This window comes from Eutrigla gurnardus (assembly GCF_963514095.1).
Source record: "Eutrigla gurnardus genome assembly, chromosome: 10".
In the NCBI taxonomy this organism is placed as follows: Eukaryota; Metazoa; Chordata; class Actinopteri; order Perciformes; family Triglidae; genus Eutrigla; species Eutrigla gurnardus.
The window spans coordinates 12,121,720-12,141,458 of NC_139924.1; the positions used below are offsets into that span (position 1 = coordinate 12,121,720).

At 44.7% G+C, this 19,739-nt stretch overlaps 1 protein-coding gene and 1 long non-coding RNA gene across 2 annotated transcripts; one reads left to right on the forward strand and one right to left on the reverse strand.

The window, feature by feature from the left end:
- Window positions 1-6,220: 6,220 nt before the first annotated feature.
- LOC311020042 lies at window positions 6,221-9,527 on the reverse strand. The gene is made up of 3 exons (XR_014597862.1): window positions 9,352-9,527; window positions 6,868-6,954; window positions 6,221-6,777 (listed from the first exon to the last, which is right to left on the reverse strand). It is a non-coding gene; the product is annotated as an uncharacterized lncRNA (long non-coding RNA).
- A 446-nt stretch (window positions 9,528-9,973) lies between these two features.
- lhx1a (LIM homeobox 1a) lies at window positions 9,974-18,026 on the forward strand. The gene is made up of 5 exons (XM_084019819.1): window positions 9,974-10,672; window positions 12,337-12,560; window positions 13,021-13,304; window positions 15,111-15,276; window positions 16,013-18,026. Exons 1-5 carry the CDS (start codon window positions 10,503-10,505, stop codon window positions 16,390-16,392), a joined length of 1,224 nt encoding a protein of 407 aa, XP_083875945.1. The 5' UTR covers window positions 9,974-10,502; the 3' UTR covers window positions 16,393-18,026.
- Window positions 18,027-19,739: the final 1,713 nt, after the last annotated feature.

Consider the following 19,739-nt stretch of genomic DNA (forward strand, 5'->3'; position numbering starts at 1 on the left):
TTTCAGTGTTACCTGTGTTGCGTTAATCTCATCAGCCCTGCTCTGTTTGCACCAATCAGCTCTCAGCCTGCCCTCTAGTCTGTCCAGCTGTGTCTTGTTATCTGATTAGTTTCATGTGTATTTAGTCCTCGTCTTGACTCGTCATTCCCTGCCTATTCTACCTTGTTTCTGTGTCTCCTCAGTCTGGTTCTGTGTCCATGTTCCTTCTGGTTTGATTGTCAATTTTGTTCCTCTGCTCTTGTTGTTGCCGAAGCCTCCCTTCTTAGTCTTTTGTTCCCTGTAACAGCTAGTAAAGCTCACTTTTTGTTTAGTTTCACCTGCCTGCCTCCTTTTTTTTTCATTTGGGTCCTTTTTGCATTTCATCAACGCTGACATCCACATGATGGTCAGTGGATATTCACGTTTTCTTACAAACTTACTGGCTGACTTCTTTGTTTTGCACCATTTATGCCGACATACATTTGTTTTCTCAAGCTGCTCTCTTTGCTTGCACACAGCATCGCCGTGACTCCCGGAAAGATTGGCCCACCTGGCCTCCAACACGTAACGCTCACCCACACATACATCCAACCTCATCCGACGTCAGACTCCCTGTTGCTCCACTTTGATGGAGCCATCAGCCAGACAGGGAGCAGTTGTTCTCATGGTCTCATCCCTGCTGCAGAGCCTTGACACGGAGAGAGACAAACAATTTGGCCTCCCTCCCACAGTCACAGTTCTGGGAGCCAGCAGGGGTTGGTTGGTGAGAGAGAGAGAGAGAGAGTATGTGTCACTTGGTGTAGGTGTCGTTCAGTCAGTGTAAGAGAAAAGAGTGAGTGTGTTTTCCAATATGGAAAATGTCAGATACAGGCATAGGGGATCTATTTGCAGCCAAATAGTTTGTTCCATGAATGTTAAGGGGGTTTTCTTTCAACAAGTGGGATATATTTTACTCTGTATTCTTTGCATATAGACAGGCTCTCTTGTCCTTCGCAGGAATAGAGGTTGTGCACATGCGGGTTGTTTGGCCAGCTTTGAATATTACCACGGGCGCGGTAAGACGGCGAAGGCTTTTGACACGGGGGGCTAGGACAAAGGGAAATGGGGTCGTGTGGCGAAATGGTTAATGTGAATCTTAATAGCGGCGGCAATGTCATTATCTCCAAATCCGCTGAGCCCTCTCGACCGGGGGGTCGCGCCGTCGACGACCACTTTACATCCCGAGCGTGTCAGGCCGAGAGACCGGGGGCATGACTGCCAATCCCATCCGGAGGATTTGTGTCCTCCTCCACCAAATTCAGTAAGCGCATGCAGGCTCATAAAGGTGTTGAGAATTGAGGAATTTGTCTGGGAGACATGGTCAAAGTCAATGAGCTAGTTTGGCTTTTCAGCCACAGGATGAGGAAGAAGGGGTCAGGCCTTTTGCAAGGTGGCTGAACCTCCCTCCCTACGTCCACTGCAATGGGCCCGAGCAAAGGAGGGCTGCCTGCCTCTAAATGAGATGAACGCTGTCAGATTTACACACTGCCATGGTTTCAACCAACCCCTGATAATCCCTTCCCAGAAATAAATTGTCCCATTAAAATGAAATGTTGCCCATATAGGTTTAATAAATTGAAAACGCTTGTTTGAATCCTCGGTAATTTGGACGGAATCCCAAGCATGAGGCAAAGGCTCCGGCAAAATAAGATTATTTGCTGTGTATTATAATGTATGCAGCAGTTTTTATGCGACCAAACAGTGTCAGTGAACCCCCCGATGAAATGTGTGCTTATTTATATGCAGTTATTCAGGTATGCAGTAAATTCCAATTACTTCTTAAGATTTCTATTTAGCATGAGGGGGGAATATGACAGGGAAGCTCTGTGTTTTGAGCAGCATTGTAAATCTTGTTAACTCTTTGCAGTGTGCGGTGAGGAATCTGCATTTGTGTCAGAGAAGGAGCAGTGCATAAGATTTTAACAACTAGCTAACAGTTCTGTATGAGGACACGTTACAGGGGTCTGAAGCGGATTCAGCTATGTGAAGATTTCGAGGCTGATTCCATTTAGTCATTAAATTTGGACCCATTGCGTTAATAAATGAAATGTAAATGTTAGCACAGAAAAGCCATACGTGGGCCACAAACCTAAAACCTATGAACACGCTTCATGTTCAGAATGTATCAAAAGGAAAATGTTGGTCACCTTTAAAATGAAGAATCCAATTTGGAAAAATTATATTCAAACTGAATAAATTAAAGTTATATCATGTCACCTGGGATGATGCAAAGTCTGCGATTACTTTATCCGACCCGACCCGGCCCTGAGCATAAAGCAAACTACTTGGAATAAAATAAAACAAAGCAAATTTGTAATTTCCTCTAATTGGACAGATTTAGGAGTTTGTTAAAAAAAAACAACATTTGCTTATTTCTTCCTGTATGTCTTCTTATTCTGCTGTGGATTTCTAACAAAAGGCCAGTTCTAGCCTGCATTGCATGCATTGATCTAACTGAGATGATTGATTACGTTCCCACGCAATGAAACTGCATTGTGAATTACGTTTTGAGGAAACGTATTTTGTTGTGCATTACATTTGCTCTTAGGGATCAAAAATTAGTTTTAAAACGGAGAAGCAGAGGGGGGAGGTCATGGGGGCGGGGTCCAAAAGTACTTTGTTTTTGATTTGTTTCAATTTCATTGACATTTTAAGCCAACCCATGATATTTTGTACTAAATCAAGTAGTTTTGTTGTCTTAAACTAACTGTGTAGTTTTACAGCGTATTTGGTTTTGTTTTATTTGTTAATCATATTTTTTAAACTGCGAACATTTGTCTCCAAATAAAATATGTTCCCTTGTGAGAGAACAGTTTACTTCAACAGAAACCTCATTATGTCCGCTCACTGTGTGTTTATGTGTTTATTATTACTTGTTTTGGGGGGGTTTTTTGTCCGAACTTGACGATGACGACATGAATTTGGTTCTGCACTTGGCAGAAAGCTGATGAATAATCACATGTGTAATTAGTACAACATTATATACAACATAATTCATCTTCCAACTGTTACTGGATTGAATCTCCTTTGTTTGTTTGTGTCTGTTTACCTGCTTTGATGCTCGTTGTCTCATGTTACTGTTCAGCACATCCCATTCTTAATCCAGCTAATTTCACTGGTGGTGGTGGTGGTGGGTGGTGATGGGGTATCCAAGGGGACTAGCCCTGGATTATTAGCAAAAAGCAAATAATAATGGCAAACTCATGCATTGGCTTAACTGTGTGCTTATGCATTATGAGCTACTGTATGAGTGGAGTCCCAGTTCCCCCCACCCCCACCCCCCCGTGTTGGGCCCCCCAGGGGCCCTAAATCCCCGCTGCTCTTCCCTGCAGTCCCCCTCTGACGTGCTCGCCTAGGCGAGCAGCTTTGCCTATGCATTAGCCATCCATTTCCCCCGGCTGACACCTCTCCAACATAAAACCGTAAGGCAGAGGTAAAATATCTCTCTCCTGGCGAAAATAAAGCTTTGTCTGCCTGCTGATCTATTGGATATAAAAATAAAGCCGCGGCTTTGATGCGGGCTTTACCTTATGCGCGCCTTTGCTTTTTGCGCACACAAAGCTCCAATGAAGATAGATAGTGCGAGATCGGCCGCGGTGCGTCCGGCACAGCAACATCACTCACTCCACTTCTTCTTCCTCGTCCTCCTCCTCCGCCTCCTCCTTCCTGCTCTCGCACCCTTTTTTTATCAGATGTTGTTGAGGACTGCGTTGTGTGTTATTGATCTGTGAATGTCGATAATTATGCGAGGATTTGCAGCCTAATCGGCTTTGGAAAAGTTGCGCGCCTTCACGTTTATTGTTTTTTTTTTTCCTTTTATGTATAGCCTGAGAACAGTTCCATATCAATGCATATTGCATATATATATATATATATATGGGCATATGGGTCTCCACTATTGCAGCATGTTTGTTTGGATGAGGAGAAGGAGTGACGTTCCTCTTGGTTTTGCTGTTGTTGTTTACAGCTGTATCTGAGAGGTTTAATTCTAATGAATTATAGGCCAAGGATGTGTTATTCGGTTCTCAGTCTATTACAACAAAAATACTTTTTATACATTGTACCTTAAATTCTTTGATATTTTTTTCACACAATAGGAATGTGCTTGTTTGAATAAATGTATCCACCGGAGAACAGAAGTAACACAAAAAATGATTGGTCGGTGAAACGGGGTAAAAACCGGATTAACAGCATTTATACAATTTTAAAAAAGAAACCAAAATTACAATGAGAGCACTAAATAATCACACAACACTTGGAATTGTAGTTGACTCCTCCTATCTCATTTTTACAACATGTTTCGTTGTGATTTAGGGAGGCCCCCCGCTGTTCCAAGCAAAAGCTTTCAGACCATTTCCCTCTGAGATCAAATATAAGTGAGCTTTTCCACTAAATGTTCCAGGTAGTAGGCCCGGTTAAATCACATGGTGTTTAAAACAGTCGGGCATACCACTTTGACAAGGAATAGTGGGATATTCCTGAAGACATTTTAAACATAAAAATCCTCATCATCTCGTCGTTAATAAAAGAAAAAAAACAGCAGAATGGTTGAGCGTTCTGCTCCGTTTTAATGCAGGTATCAGCTGCAGCCAGCTCTCCTTCTCTCTCCATGCTTGCGGGCTTTTACATTTCAGTGCGCAGAAATCCGCTGCTGCGGCGGCGGCGGCGGCGGCGGCGGCGGCTATCTGGCGCTCTGCAGCCATGCAGCCCGTCCCCAGAGCATTGGCCATCGGGCGATAATATCTCAAAGGGAGTGGTTATCGCCACACATTATATTATAATCATTAGTGATCCTAGCCCTTTCACCCCGACTGCAGAATAAGCGCGGAGGACCATTAATCTGAACTAGGGAACTGCTTTCGAGGCTGCTTCCCAGCGCTTTTATGTGCGTTCATTTCTCAGCCTCTCTGTTTGGAGCGCGTTCATGTGAGGGGGGAAAGGCAGCTTTTAGTTTGGATTGTTGGATTGGATTTGGTTGTTTTTTTTTCTTTTTTTTTTTTGTAATATGATGGAAATATGATGCCGTTTATGTTATTTGCTCTATTTATCTAACATGGGAATCTCCTGGCCGATGTTATGCATATTATTTTAACGGTTCCAGATGACTTTTCTAGCATAAAACGGCACCATTTGGAGATAACATGTAATATATATATTAACTTATGTTTACGTGTTTTATATATTTCAATATGCAATATATATATATAGGCTATATATATATATTCTTTACTAAATATGGTGACTTCCTCAAGCTTTATTTTGAAATAACGCCAGCAATAACTGAATGATAATGTATGATTATAGTAATAGTAATAGCCTAAACCATTTCTTTAGCCGGATTTTATTCGCCCCCTAGAGGAGCGAGGGGGGCTCTGTTGGTGGTGGTGGTCTTGTTTCTGACCTCGGATTCTCGTGCAGGGTTCCTGTTCTGGACCCCAAAAGTCCTGAATACTGGCTTGTGTGTGTGTGTGTGTGTGTGTGTGTGTGTGTGTGTGTGTGTGTGTGTGTGTGTGTGTGTGTGTGTGTGTGTGTGTGAGTGTGTGTGTGTGTGTGTGTGTGTGTGTGTGCAGTAGGGGGGTTGACTGGCTGAGAAGAGACAGCTGTAGGGAGATGATCTATAAATCCCATTGGATTTCTCTCAGCCCAGGCCGAGGCCCGAGTTGGCAAGTCTGGAAAATGTTTGCGTAGAGTTGGTGTTGGCTCAATAATCCACGATGAGTTCACATCGGCATATGTTTGGCTGCCGATCTACAGGAGGAGAAAGGGAGGAGAGAGGGGGATAGGGAGGGAGGACACGGCTCAGACAGTCGATCGTTGCACTCTGCATGCTTTGCGTTCGCTGCCACAGTCAGCACCGCACGTCGGGATGGATGAACGGTGGAAGGGTCGGATTTGGGCCCCTGGATGTGCGTGATAATGCGGTGGACAGTGATTGACAGGCTGGACAGAAAAGTGCCGCCCTCCGTCCCCATCCTGCAACCCCCACAAACCACCACACCGCTTATGGAAAGGAGGAGAATCTTTGCGTCAAATGTGCGCACTTGTCATGCACTTTGCGCAGCCAAGAGAGGAGTTGACACGTGACACGTGGGGAGTAGAGTTTACGCTGTGTTAAATCAGCTGTCTGTGTGCGTATAAAATCTACTTTAAAAAACACACACATTCTGATGCTGCTTTTCGTTTTTGGTAAAGATACAATGTTTTTATACGGTTTTTTTTATGAGATTCTTTTTTTAGTAATTCCATGTAAGTGATGTTACATTACATTAATTCGGCACATTTTTGTGCGAAGCGTTTTAAGTCTTATTTATCTTGAGCTTTAAAATATTTGACACCTTCGAGTAATTTCCCCTGAAGTTTTACAGGAATGAAGATGACAAATTATACAAATTATGTCATGAATTGGGTTGTTTATTTCTAAAATAAACGCATCCATAAACCAGAATGATCAGTGCGTCGTATTATGAATTATGAACATCAGCGCCTGTTTGTTGTAAAAAAAAAAAAAAAAAAAAGAGAGAGAGAGAGAGAGAGAGAGAGGAATAAGAAGGGGGAAATCCTGTAGGGAGACTGCAAAGCAGTGGACCGGTACCCCACCCTCCTCTTCCTCCTCCTCCCCGGTACACTCAGTTGATCAAAGCTCCAGTCGAGGGTGATTTTTCTCTCTGTATTACCGGAGTCACGGTTTGTCCCCCCGGCAGCCTTCCCGGCCTCACGGGCCTGGCTGTAATGTCACACAGCCATGGCCACCCCGGAAAACTACACACGCAGAAGAAGAAATCGCTTTTAGTAGGCTATCTCCCAAACTCTCTCATATTTCACACAGCTCTCCCCACCTCGTCTAATCACCTGCAGTCTTTATTCCAAAGGCCTCCCCTGCCTTTAGCCGGGCCCCCTCGCACATTGTTGTGGTGACATTGTGTCTCTTAACTGAGCCTGGAGGAGAGAGGAGAGACAAATAAACGTGTCATGATTAGAATTAATGATTGCATGCATCTTCGCAGCCTCATTCATTATCTCAGATTAATTATCTCGCAGTGTACCAGTTCACTTGTCTGCACTTCATAAACCCCAAATCTCCTGGGCTGCTTTACAACACTGTGGCCCCGATACAAGAATATCCCTTTTCATAGCCGCGGTGGTGTGAACGCTGCTGGCCCGAACTAGACTTTGGGAAAAAAATAAAATATAAAATGGAAATAGGATAACATTTAAAAAAAAGTCATCTCAGTGGACACCCATTCTGGGTCAGATTAATTTGGGTATTCGGATGTTCATTCCTACTGTTGACTTCACAGGAGAGCTGAAAGGCCTTGTGTCGTCACATCTACCTCCAGCCATGAGGTTCGAACAGGAACAAAAAAAAACAAAAAAAAAGAAGTTTTGGTTTCTTCAATTTGAGCGCAGAAGCCGGAGCCACGAATTCCAATTTACAACTTCTCCCCCGCATCAGAATGAAAATGAGTGAGAATATAATCTATTGCCAGTGAGGGATTACAGTGGTAAGGTTAAAACCATTTTTCTCTTGCATTTAATAGTGTCTTTGCCTGGAGGGGAGTTGAGATATTTTTAAGCCTATATTTTGATTTCCTTCTATTCGTGGATTAATCTGCCTCTGTGAGCTTTTTCCCCTTCTCTCTCTGGTTTATTCTAAATCAGGCGGAGATTATCCCCACTGACAGACTATCAAGGCATCTTCGACACATGGAAATAACAACAACTTTTGTTGTTTACATGCTGCGTTTACACGTTTGCGGGCCAGCGGAGGGAGTAAGGCCCGCAGACTGCAGCTTTTCTTATTTTCAGATCCTTGTGTGCAGAAAAAAAAGAAAAGAAAGGTGAGTTTTGTAGTCCTGAGAGAAACGCGCTATTTCCATCGCTGATTGCCCCCTCTCTATGCAGATCTATGGACCGCCCAGTTGTCATGGAGCTCAATGACCTCTCTCTCTCCCCGTCTATCTGATGGAAACATAACCAGATGCTCAGCAGAACGCGCTCGGACGCACCGGTCACAGACAGGAAAGGGGGGAGGAAAGGGGGGAGGAAAGGGAGAAGAGAGGCTGAAGGAGAGGGAAATATCGGGCTGAGGAGGTGGTAAAGCGAAAACAAACAAAAAAAGAGAGATAGAGATGGTGTGTGTGTGTGTGTGTGTGTGTGTGTGTGTGTGTGTGTGTGTGTGTGTGTGTGTGTGTGTGTGTGTGTGTGTTTTGAAGCTTTATCTCTTGTTTTTTTTCTAAAAGCCACTAACACATGTCCTGTTGAAGGGGCGCTCCCCAGACGCCGGGAGGCAGCTGGACGGGGGCAGGCGGGCGTTTTGCATGAGAAGCAGCCCATATGTAAGCGGATGCTGGCGGGCTGCTGGTGGGGAAGACAAGGCTGATCCTGGGTCGCGTTTTCTGCTTTAAAGTGACGCAGCTATTGAGCTCGATCCCATGTTGACACGCACAAATAAACCCTACTTTCCTTTTTTGAAACAATAATATCAATAATAATAACAATAAACATGATTTTCTTACTGTGATTAAATGTGTGGAACTATTGGGCCACAATAGAACCGTTTGTGTCAACACACGATTTTTAAAAATAATTATTATTTTGGTTAGATATTAATTTGTAAACTTTCACCCCCGAACTAGACAATCTTTTGTTCGCTGAGCAACAACAAGAAAAAAAAAGAATCTTGGAAGAGTTCAAGGCTGCAGGCTTGTAAATCACCAACACAAAACTTGACTCGTTTCTTTGATGGTGATAATCAAGCAAGCTGTTAGACTCCTGGTGTTATTGACTTAAGGTGGACTTGAATTGGATCGGACCCCCCTAATGAATCGTCCGAGGTGTCTGGGCCGCGAGCTCCGCGCACGAGCTGTCAACTTTAGAGCCTTTCCGTCTTTCACTTCCAGGCTTCCTCTCCATCAACACCAACGAGAAAACTGCTTAGGTGTGCTGCTATGCGCGACGTAACAAGAAAAGAAAAGAAATGATAATGAGCATGTGACATTCTGTAATGTTGCGCGACGCCGGGAGAAGAGGATCGGATCAGATCCCCAGCACCAAATAAGATTTCGTCGTACGTGTTCGGCAGCTTTCTGCTGTGTAATCAAATATTGTAGCTCTATATGACGCGTCCGAGCGAGAAGCAGCCGGTTCCGATAGATGTGAACGGACAGCTGGTTTATTGTTGATGAAAGCCTCCCGGTATATTCAGACAACCAAAACAAACATGCCCGATGTGTGCGTAATTCTCTGGCGCAAAGCCCAAAAGTCCACGCGTATAAAACATTGAGCACGTCATGCAAATATGTATTCTTTATGCTTCTTCATCCTGGTATCTACCTGCTCAGATTCCTCCTTCATGCCCCCCTCATGCCCAGAAGACACTTTGCTCAGCAGCTGAGAAGTGGCGTCTCTTCCCTCCGCGCCGCTCGCCCTCCTCCTCCTCCTCCTCCGCCGCCGCCGCCGCGGCTGCTTCCTCCAAACACATTCACTAACATATGACAGTTTGCAGGGAAATTCTTGACAATTGGTGTCTTGAGTGTGTGGCATAAATAGCAGGCAGAGCCCTCGCTGGGTTATGATGGGGCGGCTTGATGGTTGCTGGCATGGCGCGGAGCTGATTGGTCCGGCCGCGGCCTGACGTCAGGAGGCTGGGAATAAGGCTGGGTTGGAGCTTTAGGAGCAAGACAGTTTACTGGAGAACCCGGCGCTTCCCAGCGTACACACGGTACTGAAGACCGAGGGCATCCCAGCATACACACTGACTACCATCGGAGCCGCCAGCGCATCGAAGCATCCTCCCCCCCGCCGCCACGAGCTAAACGTCCGGGATCACCGGACCGAGCGAGAAGGGGGAAACACTCTGTTTCCAAAAAAAAAATAGATATATTTTTGGGGGGAGTGCGGTTTTGTTCCTCGCTTCTGAACAGTGGATACCATGTCAAAGTCCACTGAATTATTTATAGGCGTGCGTGTCTTGTTGTGCGGTGTGACAGCTCTGCCCTAAAAGCATTTTTTTACCAGAAGCCTTTTCCAGCACCGACCGGCAACGACGCTCCTCTAACCGATGCGTCACTTCCAAAGAGCGCCGGGACAACCGACCCGACTCCGGTCTCCTCTCCTCGCCTGAGCCGATCTGCAGCTTCTAGTTTTGAAATCTACATGTTGGTTGAGTTTTTTTTTTTTTTTTTTTTTGGCCCCGGATCCAGTAAAGGACTGATTTTTTTTGTTGGCTTTTCCACCTGAGAGAGGACGTGTCTGATTTGTTTTTGTTTTTTACCATCTTGGAAGCTGAGCCTTTTTACGCATGCAGGGAGAAAACTGTGGTGACACCTGATCGACTGGCTTCTCCGCGCACATTGGCCCGGGAGCTCCAGGCGAATCAAGGAGGGGGTGAGAGGGCAGATACCCGGTCAATGCTCGGCCCGTGTTCCTGATTCTGTTTGTGTGCCTGCGCTTCGTTCGTCGGGGTTGTAGCCCAGCCAAAAGCCATGGTCCACTGCGCCGGCTGCGAGAGGCCTATTCTGGACCGCTTTCTGCTCAACGTGCTGGATCGAGCCTGGCACGTCAAGTGCGTGCAGTGCTGCGAGTGCAAGTGTAATTTGACAGAGAAATGTTTTTCTCGAGAGGGGAGACTGTACTGCAAAAGCGATTTCTTTAGGTAAGATCGGGGGAAGGTGTAAGAATAACGCAGTGTTTTTGTTGATGTGTGGTTTCATGGAGCTGGAGTGTGGAAGCAGCAGGCACACGTGCATTTTGGGAAATTAAAGCCTAAATACATAAATAGCAGAAAATAGTGATGATCATAAAAAAATACATATATAATTTGAGGCCAAACATTATATTTGAATGTAAAGTCACACACGTGTGGTATTTGAGTGTAGATCATTTTTTGAGTCTCATATTTAATTTACAACTTTTAAATGATTATATTTACTTGCTTTGCTATTTATTACATGCCAGGTAATTATTAAAACCCAGACGGGCTCCCATACTTTTTCAGACACATAGTTAGAATAGGAGAAAAAACAAACTTGATGACTGCACACAGAGGATTCAAAGCAGTTCAAATATACGCGGAGTTTCGGCTTTTTCTTTCTTTCTGCTCTAACCGGCCTGTCCGTGCCTGTAGGCGTGAGTGAGCACTCGGAGGCGATAAGCTTTGATTAGGAGCGCGTAATTAAAAGCTTGTTAATTTGGATTCTTATGCTAAACAACAACAAAAGAGGGGCAGCCACATTAAACGCGTGTGCACTCTCTCTCAGCGGGGAGGGAGGGAGGGAGAGGGTGGGTGGGGGGCGGTTTGTTAGGAAATCGAGGAAATCACACTTTGGGGTGTGTTTTTTTACAGCGTGCAGGCAGCCGGGGGAGCGCACAGGATCAAACCCCGGCCAGAGGAGCCCACTGCCCGGTGTGTTTGCTCAGTCCGACTGAGGAGGACGTGATAAGTGGATTTGAATAGTAAACTAGTTGAAAAGATCAAGTCCGCAGACAATGCAATCACAGACGTGCAGTCAACAAGCGGTGCACAGCGCTCAATACACATTGTTTAACCCTGGAGTCAATGGGAAGGCGTTCATTTGTTATTCCAAAGCAGCCGGCTGTGGACCTGTATATTTACTGGATTTCATCTACTTGGAAACGTAAATATACTATCATATAGAACTCGGAAAGCTATATTTAATAAACTCAATAAAACAGGTCAACAGGTCCAAGCAAAGCTGTGCAAAGGCATCTGGCGGAAGCAAATAAAAAAATAAAAATAATGCTATTTAAATTGCGCACACAATGACAAAACTGAATTTTACATTATTATATATTTGTTCTAATATTATTATTATATATTTGTTATTATTAATATTTTTTATTAGTAGTAGTAGTATTAACGTGATTATTAGCATTATTATTGAACATGAACATGGAGGTTCATGTCCAAAAAGCGTTTGCAAGTATCAGTCTGCATACAGCTGTTATGAACTAATATTATATATCAGATATTCCTTTCTGGAGTATTTACTGAGACATATATTATTATTTTAGAAATAAAATGTTTGGTTTACGAATGAATTATGATTCGACCTTAGTCTCCAAATGGTCATGTCAGGGTTCCTCTCATATCGAGGCCATATTATAAATCGTATTAAAATGAATTGTACCAAAATGTGATGTGATGCTGTGAATGCGGCTCTCTCTGTCCCCACCACCTGCGCCTGGTCACCAAACCCGAATGGGCGTTTATGTTCTTAAATGATGTGTGTAAAATATGTTTATGTTGATAACAAAAAAATAATAATAATCATAACCGTGTCATTCTTCCACCTGCAGACGGTTTGGCACGAAGTGTGGCGGCTGTTCGCAGGGCATCTCTCCGAACGACCTGGTCCGGAGGGCCCGCAGCAAAGTGTTTCACCTCAACTGCTTCACCTGCATGATGTGCAATAAGCAGCTCTCCACCGGAGAGGAGCTCTACATCATAGACGAGAACAAATTCGTTTGCAAAGACGATTACCTAAACAACGCCAGTGTAAAAGACAGCAATCTTCTCTCAGGTGAGCGCGCGCGTTTGTGCGCGAGGCGAGGCGGGCTAAATTGTGATGGATGTGATGTGTTCAGCCCAGCAGTGGCTTCATCATTCCCGTGACCAGGACTTAGACGGCATTCAGAGAGTTCCATTCTCTCTTCTCAAATGTATTTGTTTATTTGTAAATGTCAGTCTTTGGTGTAGGATTTTTTATTTTCTTTGTTTATCTTTTATTTATTTTTTATCTAATAATAACTTTATTATTAGTAAGCAGAGGAAAAAAACATCAGCTGCATTTTCTTTATTGGTGGAATTCACATTTCCGACAGTTTAAACAGTCAAATATTAAAAAAACATTTTTTAAATTGATATTGGTCATAATTCAGCCACATTTAATTGCCTTCTACATGTTTCCATTGTAGGCTTTTTTCTGGGAATGTTTCTGGTTATTCTAATTTTCATATTTCGTTTTTTGATTTTATTTTTAGTAACGGCATGCAGCGACCCCAGTTTATCACCGGACTCTCAAGACCAGCTACAGGACGACGTGGTCCTAAAGGACACGGAGATCGCCGCCCTTTCCGACAAAGAGACGGTGAATAACGAGAACGACGACCAGAACCTCGGAGGGAAGCGGCGCGGCCCGCGGACCACCATCAAGGCCAAACAGCTGGAGACGCTGAAGGCGGCGTTCGCTGCCACCCCCAAACCCACCAGACACATCAGGGAGCAACTGGCCCAGGAGACCGGCCTCAACATGAGGGTCATCCAGGTAAAGCAACACCGAGATTCCGCAAGACTGTCCCCTTAACTCCATTCGTTCACCGCCAAATAAAGATGTAAAGATTTATCACGTGGGCGTTTCTCCACGTGGCGCCAGGCAACAAAAAGCACTATTGTAATTATATATCTCACCATCCCCAGTCATTTCTGTACGGCTCAATAGTTAATCATCAAAAACGACGATCTTCTGATTCTGTCTGAAATATTATGGAAATCATATCCAGGGGACACCCACAGGTCGAGGAGGTGGGCTCGCGCCTTTTCTGTTTTATAGGGTGTTACGCACCCATTAATAGGTGTGATGTAACAGCTTATATTTTATGGAAAAATGTCCCTGCCAAAGCTGCCAGACTGCCATGACCGCGCAGGCCTTGTCCCATCAGAGAGGCTCCACCTCTCCCAGCATCACCCTCTCCCTCCCCCCTCCCTCCCTCCTCACCTCCCCCGCTCACCTCCCCCGCTCACATCCTTCACCCCTCTTTAAAGGAGGCCTCTTCCCTTCAAACTGCGCGGTCACATTGAATTCATTAAGCCAAACGATTGGCCGACGGACGGGGGTTGATTTGGAAAGCGGGTAATTTATATGGGTATTTTTGATTCTTGGCGCGGGCGACGGGGCAAAGTCGCCAACTGGCGCCGGGGCTGCTGGGAGCGCTGGGAGTCCTGGCACAGCGCTGCCACCACGTTTTGCGGCCACATTTAGCCACGCTGTGCGCATTTCCAAGCCAAGTGGAAATACGGAAATCTGTTTTCAAGGGTCTTTAGATTGTCTCCTCCGAACTCTGGATTACAGCAGGCCACGTGTAAACAAAGAGCAACACGACGCTTTTGTTAATAATATTTATAATACATTATTACACTATCATTATAATTTGGATTATTCATTTATTTAGGTCAATGCAGTTATTTTGTGTGGCGCATCCATGTATTGACAGGACATTATAGATTCATGAGCTGATATATTTGAACCCACCAGGAATAACAACAGACCTCCGCCCGGAAAAGTAGAACTCATTTGGAAAGCAGATCTTTCTGTTTACTAACATTTAGTTTAATATCATAACGTGGAGGCTGCGGGGCAGATCAGAGGTAAAAAGGCAGATTAATGGCGATAAAGTGAAAGTGGTGAAGTAAGGGTATCTAATATGTATGAGCACGAGGGGGAAAGGGAAGCGCGTAATTAAAGAAGCCGGCCTATAGATTAGGAAATGATAACCTCCAAGAGCCCGGTAATATATCGGTAACAACCCTCCTATTAAGTATTAATTGGAGATTTTAAGCCCCCGCTGCTGCAGCCTCCCGTCGGAGTAAATGGAGGGTTAAAAGATCATTAGGGAGGTTAGATGTGACTCTCGCTCCTGTAACGATAATTGGGCGCAGTTCTCTCTTCGCCGCAGAGACTTTGCGGATTTAACGCACCGGCTCATCACGCCGAAGAACACACAGACAGCCCGGTTATTTACTCTAATAAGAAGCCGACGCGGTGCAGCTGCCAAGGTAAATACGACAATTACACGTCCCCCTTTTTATGGCGGAGGATTTACACGGCGAGCTTTATTTAGCAGATTCCAAACCAAAATCCGACGACCTGATTTCTTTTTTTCCTCCCCCACGTTTTTATTCCGCTGCGTAAAATTCACACCAACGCAGCTATCACCTCGCTCTCCTTCCATTAATCCCCCCCACACACACATACACACACACACACATACAATATTGACGTGCGATCAAAATGGCGTCAGAAGCCTATTGCGTGTATTCTGAGTGACACGGCTGTGTGTATGTGTGTGTCCAGGTGTGGTTCCAGAACCGACGGTCCAAAGAGAGGCGCATGAAGCAGCTGAGCGCGCTGGGCGCCCGGAGGCACGCGTTTTTCCGGAGCCCAAGGCGGATGAGGACGCTGGTGGACCGGCTGGAGCCCGGGGAGCTGATCCCCAACGGGCCCTTCTCCTACTATGGAGGTATGCGTACAATTACAATCTCCGTAAAAGGAAAAGTCATTTTTACATCACCGAAATTGTGAAAAAAAAAAAAAATCATTTTTATGTTTCCTTATTTCCTCGTCGTTTATTTACTATATTTCTGTATAATAAATAAAGGCCACATATATATATATATATATATATATATATATATATATATATATATATATATATATATATATATGTTTTATGGTCTTGCTTAACATTATGGCAAGTTTGGATATTCAGCAATCAGACTCTTATTTTCTTGAATCAAATTCTATCTATCTTATAGTTTTGGTGACCTCGGTGACCTTTGTGAAGGTGGTTTACATCTCACACTGTTCCTTTAATGCTTTGAAATATCTGATCATTTTCAGAGAATTTCATTCGCGCTTGGGCCCTTTGTCCTTTCCGCTGAAGCAAAAAAAGTCTAATAATATTCTGCTGAATCGAAAAAAAAAAAAATCAGTCTCAGTAGGTAGAATCGCTGATGAAATGGCCCCCTTTTTAATTAATTTTGTGGCCACGTTGTTCTCCCCACCCAATTGTAGTTTTGATTTAAGTGTAACGTGCTCTGTGACTAATGTTGTACGGCGAGGGTCTCTCTCCCTCTCTAATACAAATCAAGCTATGTATATTCAACGAATTCTTCAATGTCTCCGGAATGATTTCTGCACCCCCATTGTTCCCGTGGTTAACAAAGATTCTTTTTCTCCGTCTCTTGGATCTGCAGATTATCAAAGTGAGTACTACGGCCCGGGAGGGAACTACGACTTCTTCCCTCAGGGGCCTCCGTCGTCGCAGGCCCAGACCCCGGTTGATCTCCCATTCGTGCCCTCCTCGGGCCCCACGGGCACCCCCCTCGGAGGTATGGACCACCCCCTGCCGGGCCACCACCCCTCCAGCGAGGTGCAGCGCTTCTCCGATATAATGTCCCACCACCCAGGGGACTCTCCCAGTCCAGAACCCGGCATCCCGGGACCCCTGCACAGCATCTCCTCCGAGGTGTTTGGCCCCAGTCCGCCCTTTACCTCACTGTCGCTGAACGGCAGCGGATACAACAACCACCTGTCCCACCCGCCCTCGGAAATGAACGAAGGTACCGTGTGGTAGCTTTTTGAGAGAGTGGACTCTACTGACGAGAGGTTCGGTCACGGAAGGTGGTGAGGTTTCGGTGGTGTTGGGGGGGGGCTGGGGTCGAGAACAGGGAAATGGATATCGACAGGGTTAGGGTAATGCCACTGAAGTTTTTCCTTCTTTTTTTTAAAAGTGTTTTTCATATTTATTTATTTATTTTCCATTTGATTTGTTGATCTTTTTTCGTGGGGAAAGCGTATCTGGCATAATGCTCAAAAACGTTGTCTTCAGTATTGTGTTTGGGTGTTTAAATTGCTTCTTTCGCCTCCCCCCCCCCCCCCCCCTGCATCTAAAACTGGACTCACAAAAAAAATGGGCGAGACTGCTGAACTGCCCACCCCCGCCCCCTTCCCTTGGGGTCACCCTGTCACCCCTCTTGACTCCCGTCAGTGGCCCGGCATAGCGACCAAACCCCCTAACACACACCAGTGGGGTCGAAAAAACAACCCATTGGAAATCTCCTATAGTATGTCCCGAACATGAAAACATCATTAGCTACTGTCAAAGACTTCAATAGCTTTACAGCAAGAGAATAAAGGGGCCGAGGGTTCACCGTGTGCTGACCTGGCACCGTAGGAAGGCTGAGCGGCGTTCAGACTGTGTTTGAGGCACTAGACTTGTCCCTTGTATTTATTCAGAAGCTCCTCAGACCTCTTTGCCTCTCAAGGCTCTGCCATATTGACACTTAACCTTTTTGACACTATGTTTCCGAAGGCCAGAGGATACAACAATTTTCCCTCCGTCTGGACTATTTGCTTCTTTTCTTTTTCCTTTTTTTTCGTATTTTTTTTTTCGTGGTTTCAGAATTTCCACCAAATCTGAAGAAGGCCGCCTTCAAAAGGCAAACAGTAAAAAAAAACCTTGACGGATTGCAAACCCTTTATTTAAAAATGGAAGTGAACTTGAAATGTTGAAATGAAGTCTACCTTCTAAAATTCTTCTACCGGGGTTCTAAATGGGACTTAGAGCAGTCAACTGTTTACGTAATCTATTTAATTCAGGAGTCCAGAAGTCTCGAAAAACCATGTTTTAGAACCTCTCGATCCATATAAAAATGTTCCAAGCAACCAACCAAACTTTTGTATTGATTTCATTTATATTGTATGGAGATAAAAACACATTTGCTGGGGTTGTGGTTCACTGTGCTAGTTTGTACAAGATGTTGTTTACAAAAAAGGTTTAAAAAAAGTAAATAAAAATAAAAAACATAAGTAGACATTTGCCAAATAAAAAAAAATAGCACAAATACTGTTAAAAGTGCTTTGCACCATCATCTGCAGAAAGTGTTGACACAAAATGTACGTGTAAAAAGGAGTAATTGACTTCTTAATTTTTTAGTCTGCTGATGATACATTCATGAAATTGTTAATATAACATACTTAGACAGGTTTTATTTTTGTGTCTTCGAAGGAGAAAAATCCAAACTATTAAAAATTGATGGTCAAATATGCAGCTAGTAGCTGCTACATCTCTTTGAATATCAAGCCCTCATGGTATGTCTTTTATTGTTCCAATAAACCTAAGCTTATGTGACCTCCAGTGCATATTAGACCATTCACTGTATAAATACAACATGTTGACAAAAATGTGTTTCTAATAAAACTAGAAAATATACTTATGAATTTTTTAACATACTTTCTGTGGAGCAGCTCTGCCCTTACGTACCAGTGTATTATGTATCACACGGTGTCAGTGCAGCCGTACACGACAGGATTCTGTGTGAAGTACTTATCGGGGGCCGTGTCACTCATTTCATAATGAATGCTTTTTTTCCCTTTTTTCTTTTTTGGCCACGCGTCTAATTTTCCATTCACGTAGAGTGTGAAATAATTGGCCTTCTGCAGACACGGTGACAGGTAAACAATTCTGATTGTTATTCGGAAAACACAGAGGGAAATTGAGACGGCGGCTTGTGGGAAGTGATGCAAAGACCCAAAAGAAAGGAGTCCGAATGAGAACTTCACAGCAGAGATGTAGAAACTCGCTACGGAGTCGTACTTTTAAGTGTGTGATGCTAATCTTAACCTGGCACGCTGCAGTGCTGCACCACATCCCGGTGGCTCGAGGAACGATTCATACACAAATAGAACCCAAACTTTTCTGCTGATTTGACTTTTTCTCCCAGCAGTGGAGGCGTTTTGGTGGACTGGCTCGCTGAAGCCGGCACAACTTCTTCCCCCTCAAACGCTTTGGCTCCGGCCTCGGAGTCTCCTGCTCAGTTACTTGAGGTCGTCGACTAATCATAAGCAGTTAGCTGTGCAACTGTGAAGGACAATGATGAAATTGCTGTGACCGCCGCTCTCCTGCTTGTTATGCTTTTATTAGCCCGCTCCTACATTATTATTCCCCGCAGCTTGCTGTTCTCGTGGTGCGGTCTGACGGCTGCAAGGGACTTTTCCTAACTTATTCCGGCGAACATAGCCGTAATAATAATTAAGGAGCACAAACACTGAGGCGTGATCTTTTTCGCGGGAGGGATGAAAAAAAAATGATTCACACTCGTAGGGAAATTAGTTGAGGCGGTGGGATTGTGGCACGAATCGGAAGGGAACCTTTATCTCCCAAACCCTGCGTGTGCAGTTAGGACCACATATGCAATCCGAGTTTTCTCCCCTGCCTCCAGACTGTAATCCACCATGAATTAATCATGGTCTTGAGAGTTAACCAAGCTTGGGGATGTGGGGTTGGAAGGTGGGGGTGGAGGGTCTCTAGAAGGATATAGGTCTCTGTTGAGCCCCCGGGCTTAGCCCCCCCTGTGGTAACACCATGCACCGGTGACTGACCGCCCCCGGGGCCACGGCTCTTTAAATTCAAATTCCTATTGATCGCTCATCAGCTGTTGGTGCAAACTGACCTTGTAGTCCAATGCTGGAAAAATAAAGCAAGCCTTAACAGCATCGAATGGGTTTTAAATGACATTTTAAATCTCTGAGTCAGGGTGTTTGGATAGCCCAAACGCCCACTGGGATCCCAAATAAGTACACTGTATGTGCATGTGTGGGAGGGGGATACAAACGTAAAAAATGGTACTTTAGGATAGAACATGAGCCAATAGGAAGACGAGGCCCAGCAGGCGTACACTGAGACACTCGCGTTCAAACGTTTTATTAGGCTTTTGTCAGCGCCTCTCCATATGAGGAGAATCTGGCTGCCAGTTTTAAATGCAGAGGGGCTCAGCTGGAAGTGCACCCTCTCCTTGGAGGGAATGTCACGTAAGCACACAAACACATGGCGGCGGGCCCGTCCCTCCTCAAACAAACAACACATGTCGGGGGAAGCCAATCTCTTGGCCCGGAATGAGAAAACGCTGTTAATCAATGGAA

Bases quoted from the DNA above. Each gene is read 5' to 3' on its own strand.
- lhx1a (XM_084019819.1), top strand. From the start codon at position 10,503: ATGGTCCACTGCGCCGGCTGCGAGAGGCCTATTCTGGACCGCTTTCTG. The intron at 10,673-12,336 runs GTAAGATCGGGG...TTCCACCTGCAG, and splicing joins TGCAAAAGCGATTTCTTTAG to ACGGTTTGGCACGAAGTGTG. The intron at 12,561-13,020 runs GTGAGCGCGCGC...TTTTATTTTTAG, and splicing joins AGACAGCAATCTTCTCTCAG to TAACGGCATGCAGCGACCCC.